General features: G+C 46.6%; 1 protein-coding gene across 1 annotated transcript in view; it reads right to left on the reverse strand.

Annotated features, from left to right (window-relative positions):
• The window catches only part of RUVBL1 (RuvB like AAA ATPase 1), a 41,815-nt gene that overhangs the window by 10,084 nt on the left and 19,213 nt on the right, over positions 1-12,518 (reverse strand). Inside the window, exons 4-8 of the mRNA XM_038565469.1 lie at positions 12,291-12,442; positions 9,012-9,101; positions 8,073-8,222; positions 6,249-6,312; positions 4,453-4,651 (exon numbers count right to left, since the gene is read on the reverse strand). Coding sequence (XP_038421397.1) covers positions 4,453-4,651; positions 6,249-6,312; positions 8,073-8,222; positions 9,012-9,101; positions 12,291-12,442 — 655 coding nt within the window. The remainder of the gene's footprint in view (positions 1-4,452; positions 4,652-6,248; positions 6,313-8,072; positions 8,223-9,011; positions 9,102-12,290; positions 12,443-12,518) is intronic.

Below are 12,518 nucleotides of genomic sequence, written 5' to 3' on the forward strand. Positions count from 1 at the left end.
ACCACCAACAGGATGGAAGGAAATATTTGCAAATCATACAACTGGTAAGGATCTAGTATCGAGAATATATAAGGAATTCTTATAACTCACTAAAAGACAACCTGAATTTTTTTTAAAAATTGGCAAATGAGGGATGCCTGGGTGGCTCAGTGGTTGAGCGTCTGCCTTTGGCTCAGGGCATGATCATAGAGTCCTAGGATGAAGCCCCAGATCGGGCTCCCTTCATGGAGCCTGCTTCTCCCTCTGCCTGTGTCTCTGCCTCTCTCTGTCTCTCTCATGAATAAATAAATAAAATATTTAAAGAAAAATTGGCAAATGACAGTAACAGAAAATTCTCCCAAGTAGATGAACAAATGGCTGATAAACCATGAAAGGATGCTCAAATTCAGTAGCCAAATGCAAATCAAAACCACAGTGAGCTACCTATAAAAGACAGACAGGAACAAGTGTCATCGAGGATAAGGACTCCTCAGACACTGCTGGTGAAAATGGTGTAGTCACTGTGGAAAGCAGTTTGGCAGGTCCTTGAAAGGTTAAAAAGAGTTCCCATCTGACCCACCAAATCCACTGATAGGTATGTCCCCAAGAGAAATAAAAACCAAAGTCTACATAAAAAGTTGTACACAGGGCAGCCCCAGTGGCTCGGCGGTTTAGCGCTGCCTTCGGCCCTGGGTGTGATCCTGGAGACCTGGGATCGAGTCCCGTGTCGGGCTCCCTGCGTGGAGCCTGCTTCTCCCTCTGCCTGTGTCTCTGCCTCTCTCTCGCTCTCTCTCTGTGTGCCTCTCATGAATAAATGAATAAAATCTTAAAAAAAAAAAAAGTTGTACACAAATGTTCATTGCAGCCTTATTTATAACAGTCACAGAGTAATAACAATCTGACAACCCAAAGTCCATCAACTAATGAATGGGTAAATGTCCTGTTAAATATTCCACATTCTGGAATACTATTCAGCCTTAAAAACCAATAAACAGTGACGCAGGTTTACGACATGGATGGACCCTGAAAACATGATGCTCCGTGAAAGAAGCCAGGCACAGGAGACCACAGGTGTGTGGTGCCATATCTATGAACTGTCCAGAGAAGGCAAATGCATAGAGAAGGTAGACCAGTGGTTGCTAGGGGCTGTAGGGAGGAGGAAGGGGGGAAAACAGTTGGGGAGTGAGGCATGGCAGAGTAACAACTATTGACAGGTATAGGATTTATTTCTGGATTGATGAAAATGTTCTAGAATGGACAGTGGTGATGGTTGCACAACTTTGTGACCATACTAAAAACCACTAAATTGTACACTTTAGATGGGGAACTGTATGTGAATTCTAGCTCTATAAAGCTGTTTCCTTAAAATGTACCATCTTCTGCCATAGGAATACACTGAATGGAGGACACACTGTTTAAGTCTTGCTCTTTGGTACAACAAAGTGACTTGTGGAGAGGGACTCTCCTACAAAGACTCCTTAATCCCAGGGGGCTATTCCCCACAGGAAAAGAAGACCTCCCAAGTTTGGCGAGCTGGGATCAAGGCCAGGCTCTCCTCTATTGGCTGAGGGTCCTGGCACAGAAGGGGCTTCTCAGGGTGGTAAGGGAGGGCAGAGCCAGTGTAGCTGCACCTCCCATAGTGCCCAGCGGTGTTCTCTCCTCCCAGGAGGAGGAGCCCAAGGCCTCAAGGGGCTCCTGCAGGAATGGTTCCTGCTCCCCTGTGCACAAGGGGGCAGTGTGCACTTTCACAGCCACTCACTGACAGTGGTAGCAGCTCCCTACACCAGCTCAGACACCTTCCTCCCTGTACACTGACCAGAAACAGTTCAGGAGAACAGGGGTGGCAGGAGCTCTAGAGTCAGCCAACCCTCAGGCTGGTGGCCTACTCACATCACCTCTGTGTTAATCTGGAAATAATGTCACCTGCCCACAGAATTGTCAGGGTGCTTGAGATTACATGGGGTGAAGTATGTAGAGTACTCAGTTACTGCAAACTCCCTCTTCTTCTCTCTCCTTTCAAGCTCTGGAGGTCAGAGGAAGCTCAACAGCTCCCTCCAGGAGTAAAGTCGGCTGGGAAGCAAGACAGATATTGCCAAAACTGTGCCAATGTTCCAGAAATTTCATCATTTCACATCTAAACCAAAACTTGTTGGGAGCATGGCCTCTTAAATCCAACACCCCAGATTCAAATCCCAGCCTGACTTCTGAGCAGTATAACCTCACTACTACAACAAAATTCCTACTAGGGCTTAGTCCCAAAAACCTCTTCTAGAGCAAATGTCTCAATTTTGGCTGCTTCAGCAGAACTGCAGAAAGCGTCACATTCCAAGCATCTTCTTCCCACTTGGGTGATTGCAGGCTGGCAGCAGCGGGCAGCCACAGCCTCTAGCAGCCCGATGAAATCAGTCTGGGGAGGGAGATGGGGCCAATCTTGTACTTTTTTCCTAGGTGGGATGGGTCTGAGAGAAGTACTCTGAGTCCTAAGAGATTCAGCTCCTGTCAGAAGCTGCCAGGCTCCACTGGGAGCCAGGCTGGATTATCTGCTGTGAGGGAGAGGAGACTGTTAGCATGGCTTCCCAGCAGGGGGCGCCAGCAGTCTAGGCTGAGCCTTTCACCAACTTTCAGATGGAAACCAAGCCTGACCAAACCAAGCCTAAGTCCAGTAAACCCTACAGGGTCTGTGCATTAGGGATGCCAGGCTCACCAGGCACCAGGCCACATGCCTGGTTTCCAGATGCTGCCCAGGTAGCCAGATCCTCTCACCAACGGCTGACCTGGCCCTGAAACAAGCTGCTTTTTCCCCAAAAATGCAGAAAAGACCTGTGTTGATGACCTGTCAAGACACCATCACAGGGTTTCAAAGATCGACTACAAGCCGCTGCCACATGAACTTGAATCATGCAAGCAAATCCTAATTCTGAGCCAGCACGATCACCTGAGAGGGGAGCTGTCCCAGCACCAGCAGCACTGCTTCTAAACAATCTCAATGGAGACAAAGCTCCGTCAAGAACCAGCTAAACTCCTGGATATTACCTGCCATCATTCAGATGCAAGCCTAGGTGAATCATCAATTTGGGTTCCCAAATTGGTTTGGCTCCAGCTCTATGCTGATACTCATGGGCCTTAGGGTCATTTTCCAGATTCCTACCACCCCTTGCTGCCAGGAGCACACAGCCTCCAGCGCTGTTTACCTGCACTACTCTCCGGCAGGCTTGAAAAGGGCTCCTCACCACCCCACTTCATGCCCAGCCATGCTGGGACCAGGCCCCAACATTCAAACAGGAACACAGAAAACCAAAAGAACCAGAAAACTACCAAGTACAGGGCCCATAAGAGAGCTGGGAAGACGGTGTATTATCTGGGGCTCAGAAGTTTGCAGAGTACTCAGGAGAAAAAGAACCTCAAGAAAGTCCCCTAACCCAGCCCTGGGCCCATCCTTGCAGGATGAGAGCATCACACAGGCATGTGCCTCCCAGGCCTCAGCCTCTACCTTTCCCAAAGGCAGGCCTACGGAGGCAGGCACCAGTGTGGCTCCAAAAAGGTCTGGGATAGAAAGAAAGTACTGGTTTTGTCATTGATTTTATTATCAGAAAGATCTGGGTTCTCATCCTGTCTTTATAACGAAGGACAAGTTATTCTGCCATTCTGTTTCTTTTTTTTTTTTTTTTTAATTTTTATTTTTATTTATGATAGTCACAGAGAGAGAGAGAGAGAGAGAGGCAGAGACATAGGCAGAGGTAGAAGCAGGCTCCATGCACCGGGAGCCCGATTTGGGATTCGATCCCGGGTCTCCAGGATCGCGCCCTGGGCCAAAGGCAGGCGCTAAACCGCCGCGCCACCCAGGGATCCCCATTATGTTTCTTCATCTAAAACATGAAGCCAAGATTATTTACTGCCCAAAGCTAGCATGAGGATAGAAATTAACCTATGTAAGGTCGCCCAAGGCCAGCCTATCTGCCCTTACATTTGCCCTCTCCCAACTGAATGACCAAATCACACCGCACTGTAACCCTAGAGCCCACATGGGAGGCCCTCAGATTCCGTAATGTGGTTGCTGTTGCCTCTGGTGCCATGATGGAATGAGGCTGATGCATGAACTATCTACCTGTGAAGACAAGCTACTTTGGCAGGTTTCTCTCAAAATGAACATGATCTCCCTTCATCTCCATCTTGACTTATTACATTATGGGTTTAAAGTGATCCCAGAGGCGGGATCCCTGGGTGGTGCAGCGGTTTGGCGCCTGCCTTTGGCCCAGGGCGCGATCCTGGAGACCCGCGATCGAATCCCACGTCGGGCTCCCGGTGCATGGAACCTGCTTCTCCCTCTGCCTGTGTCTCTGCCTCTCTCTCTCTCTCTGTATGTGACTATCATAAATAAATAAAAATTTAAAAAAAAAAAAAGTGATCCCAGAGGAAAACATGAACCCAGATGGAAGGTGGAAAGGCCTTAAGGCTGGCAAAGAGCCACCCTACCTGATGACACAGTTGCCTCGGTTGGATGCAAAGATGACGATGGGGGCGATGGAAGATTCCAGGGCCCGGTGCAGGTAGGTGAAGCACTCTATGTCCAGCATGTGGACCTCATCAACAAAGAGTACACCTGGAACCAGCTCAGCAATGCCTTGATCAATGTACTTATTCACCACCTTGTTAATCTCCCCTCGAAGTTTGTCTAGGAGATAGTGAGAGGAGACAAGTATAGTCAGGTGGGGAAGTGGTCCCCTTTTCTTCTCTCCCCCAACCGAATATGATCCTAACTCAAGTGTGGAGCCCACTTGTACTGCTAACTATACGACCCAGGCAGGTTATGTCCCCACTTCAGTGTTATCATCCGGAAATAGGAATATAATCACCACATAGAAGTCACACAACCGGTAGCTTCCCCTGCTGATATGTTAAGTTTGTAAGTGGCTTTTATAGTTTTGCATGTCTTCACAAGGGCACACTCCCCAGCTGCCTTATTACTCACACCAACCCATTTAGTGCCCTGTGACATCGCAGAGACACAGAAGTTGAGGAGCCCTGTGTGAAATGAGTTTTCATATGCAAATTTTCCTGTTCTGCGCTAAGTGACCCTTTCTTTTGGCCCTATGTGACAAAGCTTAGGTTAATTAACTTTCAATCAAGTGCCTAGATGAAGAACAGGGTGTGTGCAGAATCTTCTCTGGAAGGAAAACTGTGAGGAATGCAGGTTCTGAGGAAAGGTCCAACCTCAGAGTTCTAGAGGGACGGGTCTCACAAGAGTTACATAAGACCATCTAAGGTCACAGTTCTCATTTTCCAAACCAGCTCCTGATTAGCATCAGGGGGGAGCTGCTCGCAAACACAGAACACGAAGATCTGATGCTGCATTGTCCACTAAACTCATGAGGCAGGGATGGTCAAAAGAGAACTCATGGTTAAAACTGTGAAAACACAGAAACTGCTCTTGGAGACTCTACTAGACAGGTCTCAGATCACTCCACTGGCTAACATGAAACAAAAAACAGAGGCTTTAATGTTTAACATTTTAAGGTGACAGAATTATAGGTAATACTTAGAAAAAAAGAGGGATGTACCAGTTGGGAAGAGAAGCAGGGTAAACTAAAGGTCCACAAGGGAACAGCGACATTCCTGCCAAGCTCTGGGACATGCCCAGGAAGCTGAGCCAGGCAGGCTGGGAGCTGCTTTGCGGCTGTAGGGCAAGAAGGCCAAGTACCAAGGTGGTGGAATTTGCTGTGCTCAGGAGCAGTCTGGCGGGAGTTCTCCTGCACAGCTAGGGCAATACCATCCATGTTTCTTGGACCTCGAAAGGACCAGAGGTTTTGGCAGCCTCCATCTTCAAAGATGAGTGCAAGGATACTGAATGCATTCAAGAGGATGCACTAGCACTCTGGGCTGGAAGCACACAGTATGCTTTATTTACAGCTGTCTAAAACAGCCACCGACTGCCAGGATAAAGCCAGGCTCTGAAAAGGAGAACGAACCTGTCCTAAGGCATTTCCTCAGGTCTGGGGATTCACTCAAAAAGCCTCACACACGGCAGCCTGGGTGGCTCAACAGTTTAGCACTGCCTTCAGCCCAGGTGTGATCCTGGAGACCCGGGATCGGGTCCCACATCAGGTTCCCAGCATGAGGCCTGCCTGTGTCTCTGCCCCTCCTCTCTCTCTGTGTGTGTCTCTCATGAATAAATAAAATCTTAAAAAAAAAAAAAAAAAAAGCCTCACACAGTACATCAGAATCCAGGGCTCTAGGGTTCTGGTTCTTGCTCACAGGCCTATTTCTCTTACCTGTGATTTCTGTCTTCTTTGGCTTCATTAACTGGCCCATCATGGACAGGATGTCTTGCCCTCCCTGCAAAACAAAAGATTCCCAGAGTCAGTCCAACTTTCTAAGGCAGCTGCAAAAGTCTCACTACCACCACCCCCATCACACTGTTCTTACTATCAGCTGGACACGGGGTCCTAGGTGTGGAGACCCCAGGCACCCTCACTGGAAAACGTGAGGAACTCTCAACACGGAGGAAGTTTTAAGAGGTTCCCCTTGGACTGCAAGAATGAGCACAATCCCTTCGTGGGAAGTACCAGTTCTGTGGGGCCTACCCCAATCTCCTTCTTCAGCCATATCCTTTGCCGATCCTGTATTCCCTGAGTAGCCACATAGGACCGTACTCTTCTCTGAACACCCATGTTCTTTTATGATTCAATGCTTTTGCATATTCTAGTCCACCTGCCAGGAAGCACGGTGTCTTTTCCAGGAATCTCTAGTTATCCATCCAAGTTCAAGTCAAACACCCTCATGGGGCATCTGGCCCTTCACTCTGCTGATGCTCCAGTTCCCTTGGGGACGAATGGACTGTTGAGGGAAGTGTAAGGACGTACTTATCTCTGTTCCTGCATCTCCTGTCTCCAGACTCGACTGCACAGTCACATTAATCCCATCCTGGTCTAGAGCTGCTTGGTCGGGGAAGCCAATCCTACAGAACAGCAGGCTGCTAACAGGCTCACCACCTGCTGCACCCTCCTGCCAGCCCTTCCCAGTGCAGTCAGCAAGAAGAGGTGCTCTTTTGTCACCTGCCTAGCATTTTGTGATCCTGTTTTGCCAGGTGCTGGGTCACAGAGGTGCTCACTAAATGTTTAGTTGTAAAATGTAGCAGATGTTTCCTGAGAAACTACATCTGATCCTACAGGGTAGGCACTATTTGCCCTCTTCACAGAGAAGGAAACTCGAAGCCAAAGAGCCCTAAATCACAGAAAACTCAGGGAGGCAAAGCAACTAATGGACCAAGCTCATCAGTGTCGGAATGACACAATCCCCGACTTCCAACTCTCAGCCAAACACTCCAACCAAGGCGAAAGCTCCCAGGAGGCTGCTTTGGGGACAGCTGTTCCACACAGAGGGACCTGCTGGTCCAAGACAGTTCTTCAGCAATGTCTTGGCCAATGCTCGAAGGGGCAAAACACCCAAGGATCGAATTTCAAGTAAGAAAGCCTATTCCCTGCTAGTAAAGAGGAGGACTCTTCCAGGATGAAGAGGAAATCAAACTGAAAGACTACCAGCAGGGAAGACTAGGGTTTTAAAATCACACATTTTGCAGAGGTGTCACATAGTCATACTGTTCTTCTCCCACATTTTACTAGTCAAGGTGTTAAGTTTTCATCTTGCCAGCATGAGGAACAGACACAAATCCTGCTCAAAGCTAAAACACTAAAGAGTTTGCTAGAACAGGGGGAAAGGCACAGCTTTGTCGGGCTTTCTGAAATCCTGCAAAGGGCTCAAAGAACACTCCTGCCCTACACCATTAACACCCAGAGAATCCCAGGCTTGAGCCCGCTGCTTGGAGGGAAGCCACAGAAGAAGCTGGCTAACTCACGGCCAGAGGCTTGGCTGGGATAAGAAACAATACACATGAAATCATCTGTGACTAGAGCATTTGAATTGGAACAAAGGAGTCCCTCAGTAGCTCATGTCGATGTTAATTGCTGAACATTACAGATAGAAAAGGACCGTCTGCCCTAAGAAACGGCAGCAAGACTCTGACAATTCATTCCCAAAGCTTCTGTGAACACACAAAAGCGCTCGTGTGCCAGGTCATGCCGGCATCGAGGCAGTACCTGGGGCCGTGCGTTGGCCACGTCCAAATCATGCAAGGTCACATCCTGGATGATTTCTTTCTTCTTATGCACATCGCCCTTTGGCAAGGGGACATATTCTTCAGCTTCAAGGTCGAATTCTGTGGCGTAGGTATCACACCTGCCCTGCCTCTGCAGAAAGAGAAACCTGAGTGCCGGGTGAGTGTTCGCTGCCAAGTCTCCAAATGGCACAGTGCTAAGTGAGATAAAAGCCTCAGTTCCCAACTGCGGGCCTGACAGCCTCCTTGACAAACTCCAAACACACCCCACACCCCCGCTGCCAAGAGAAGGAAGCTATCTGCTCATCACTGGGCTCCAAAAACCCAGTTGAAAAACACCTGATACTTTCTCCAAGAATCTCTTCCCCCCTCTTTCTTTTAACTGTATGCAATTCCTGATAAAGGGCAAATCCAGTAGATTAACTGGAGACGGAGGGAGCCGTTCAGACTCTTTTGTAGGTAGGTGATTTATCGTATGATATGAAGTATTATGCTCATCCATTAAACAGTGAGGAACACTGTACAGGACACTGAAAATCAGATATAAAAAGAATGCCAACTAATGCAGCATTCCTTCCACATGCATATATCTTGGGAAGAAAATACCAAAGAGATAAAAGGAAGATTAAACGCACTGCACACTTCAATTTGAAAATGACTACAGTTGTTCTGCTTTCTCACGCAGTACTCCCCCTCTAAACAAGCTTTAGTATTTTTCGAACAGACTGTCTGTTTTAATCATGAGAAGGTTAAAGAATGAAGATAAAGGGAAAGCAAACTTTATTCAACATAAAGGGGCAACTGCTGACCTTCCCTCAGCATTGCACCAGACACCAGCCTCTCCTCGCATCCCATACTCCCTGAAGAAAGCACCCTCCCCTTGTCACTTAGGCCTCCTCATGCAAACCAGGCATGGTGTTACCTTCACAGCCCCACTGTTGGCTTCAATGTAGATCACATCTCCAGCTTCTACTCGCTCTTTCTGCAAACTTTCAAAAATGCTGGGGTCCAGCTTAAAAGAAAAAACAAACCCAAAAACATTTGACCCAGAGAACTGTAAAATACATATAATATTTATTTCCGACATACTGTAAAGTACCTTTCCACAAGAGACTTGAGGTAGCTAATGACTGTATGGAGAAAGTGTATTTGTGTGGGAGTGAGTGGAGCAGGAGTGGGTGTATAGGTATGTGTGTGTGTCTGTGGATGTGTGTGTGTGGATGCAGGAGATGAATAGCTTTGGGGATGTGTCCTAGAGACAGCAGGAGAGTGAGTGCACCCAGGGTGAGTGTGAGGGGAGACCTACTATCCTCTTTCCTTTTACTCCTGAGGTCGCAAACTGGCAAATATGGCTCTGACTGCTTTTAGGTGAGGCCCACGCTGTCTGTGAGACCACAGGCCCTAATAACCCCTTTTGAGATTGCTCTCTGCTTCAATTCTTCTCCTCCACTCCTCCTCAGGTAGGGGTAGAACTTCCTGCATGTGAGGCACCCAATGGAACCTGCTTGCTCTTCGTGGTTGGAACTTGGTGGTCCTATGATTTTGGACAAGGCTCTCTGAGCCTCTGTTTCCTCATCTGTACAACAGCACCCAGGTGTAAATATCCAGAGGGAAACACAAACCAGGCCTTTTGATTCAAATCCGTGTCTGCTCTCTGGGGCCTGCCTGCTTATACCTTCAGGAAAGGAGAGGAGCATGTTTTGGGGACCGTTTCTTTTCCCCTGTCTAAATTCAGCTACCCTTGATGTTCAGTATTCAAGGACAGCCATCTTTGGTCAGGAGTCAAGATTTAAACATAAGTTTCTCTCCATAAAACTTCATGGAGAGCTATTTCCCTTAGTTAACTTTATATTTTATAATGTGAAAAAAACGGGCTTTGTCTCAAACAAAATTAAAGAGTAAAAACTAAGAACTCCGTGAAAGAAGCCAGACACACAAAACCACATGCTGTATGACTCCATTTACATGAAATGTTCCGAAAAGACAAATATATAGAAACAGAAAGTGGATTAGTGGTTGCCAGAGGGTGTGGGTTGGAATGGGCACTACTGTCAATGGGCATGAGGTTTCTTTTGGGGTGATGAAAAATGTTCTAGAATTGGACAGTGGTGCTAGCCATACCATTCCGTAAACAGATTAAAATTCCTTCCTAAAATGGGTGAATTTTATTTAAAATTAAATTTCAATAAAGCTGTTGGAGACAGTAACCACAGGAATAAACCCAGAGTTCTGTGTCACTGGCAGGGTAGGGTCTGGCAGCCTCCCAGAGCAGCACAAGGAACAGTGTTTGGTAAGCCCCTGACGCAGGGCCTAGAACAAGGAAGGCACCTGATAATGATGGCAAGTATGATATTCTCTTCATAAATCAGTATCTACACCAAGTATCTTAGCTCCATTTGTCCAAATATCTTGTGTTTGTGTGTGTGTGTGTGTGTGTGTATGTATGTATGTATATATATATATACATACACACACACTCAAAGTAGCTAGAAGTACTCATTTGGGAAGGAAAAAAATTCATCTTCTCCCTTATGTTATTTTCTTGAAGAAACTGTGCAAAGAAGCCTGATGGAGAGCTGAAATGTAAATGTAAACTGCATGCCTTACTTCAGCTAACTTACACTGAGGAGTATTCTTTTTTTTTTTTTGCCTCAAGCATTTTAGTATTGGTTAATTTCCCAAATGAACTGTCTGAAGATGTAATTACTGGAAAGGTGGCAGATCCTACCAAGAAATCTAATTAATACAGAATGGGAAAAATGAGGGGGAGGTTTAAAAGAGGTATTTGCAGAGGCAAGCTCCTGAGATGGAAACCCTGGTAGGAAAAAGAAAAATGACCCTCTGAAGAAGTGACATTTTTATGATCTCCATAAAGCAGTGACCAAGAAACCACTTTACAGGATCAAAGAACCATAAAATCATGGAGGAGAGCAAAGATGGAGAAATTATATAGTCAATCTACCACAGTTCACAGATGGGGAAACGGTGGCCCAGAGAGCTCAACTGACTCCCAAAGATCACACAGCAAGTGGGAGGGTGAACAGCATAATGGCTGGGACTCAAGAGAATCCTGTCTGCCACTTAACCAGCTGTGTGATCCCAGGATAAGCTCCTGATGAAACCTCAGTTCCTTTATCTGTTACATGAGGGAAACTACACAAATGGCACACATACATGTAGAAAGCTATAAATGATAACAAATGAAATATTTAAGTATTTGCCCAGGCCTAGCACATCCAATAAATTAAGAGCTATGATGCTATTATAATTATTATGACATTATTTATTATAAATAATAAGGCAAAGCCTACAATCCCAATTGCCCCGTTTCTCTAACTGAAGGCTCTCACAATAGCACAACAGCTATCACTTCTTAGGTAACTAGGAGCTACCCCCAATGCTACAACTTTTATATCCTTCCAAGAACTCTATAGATAGAGATAGGCAATCATTATCCCTATTTAACAGATAAAGAAACTACTGCTCTGAGACTAAGTCACTTGCCAAAGGCCACCTGTCAGCCGCGGAGCCTGGTCTCTCTTTCAGACTTTGCCTGACTCCAAACCATACTCTTCCCCCAGGCACCCCGGCTACCCCACATCCTTAGGGTTGACAGGACAAGAATCTGAGGAGGGTATCAAGGGCTTCCCACACTGCCACCACGATGGCTTCTCCACAAAGCCTTAGCCAGAGCAGAATCAACCACTGAAGCCACTATAGGTTTCTAGGCCCTGACACATAAAAGAACTGCAGTCAGGAGTCTGTATTTGGCCCTTTGGGATGTCCATCCATCATCTGTTATACAACTCTTACCAGATTACTCCATGGTACTTCTTTCTGTGAGCATGAACACTCATATCTGAAAAACTAATCCGCTTCAGAGACAAGTCCAGGACCTTTGACACATGGTCATAATATGGGATACAGGATGGCAAAAGGTAGATAGGACTAACCACACAACTCACATTTTAACATAGTTTCCTGGGAGTCAATGAGAAAAGGAAGAGCTACCTTTATTGGGTCTTCTTGTGTACTTACACCCTATTCTAGGTACTGCTTAATACACATACCATCCTCAGATGGCCCTGTGATGTATCATCACCCAAAGCACACAGAGAAAAATGAGACACAGAGAGGTTATACCACTTGCCCAAGGCCACACAGTGCTGAGAGATTCTGAGGAAAGAGAAAAGGTACTCACTTTCAACTGTTTGGTTCCTTTGGCTGTTTTAAGTCCTATGATCACATGGCTAATGGTTTTGCCATACCCTCCCATGGGGTTCTCTGTCTCACATGGAGTCAGCTCTGTGACTTCACCTTCATAAACCTCCTTGGTCTCCTTTATCCGCAACCCTGAAAGAGATAGCAGGTGATAAAAAAAAAAAAAGAGAGAGAGAGAGAGAGATAGCAGGTGAGCCCCGGTGAGAAG

Source organism: Canis lupus, chromosome 20 (genome assembly GCF_011100685.1).
Source record: "Canis lupus familiaris isolate Mischka breed German Shepherd chromosome 20, alternate assembly UU_Cfam_GSD_1.0, whole genome shotgun sequence".
Taxonomy (NCBI): Eukaryota; Metazoa; Chordata; class Mammalia; order Carnivora; family Canidae; genus Canis; species Canis lupus.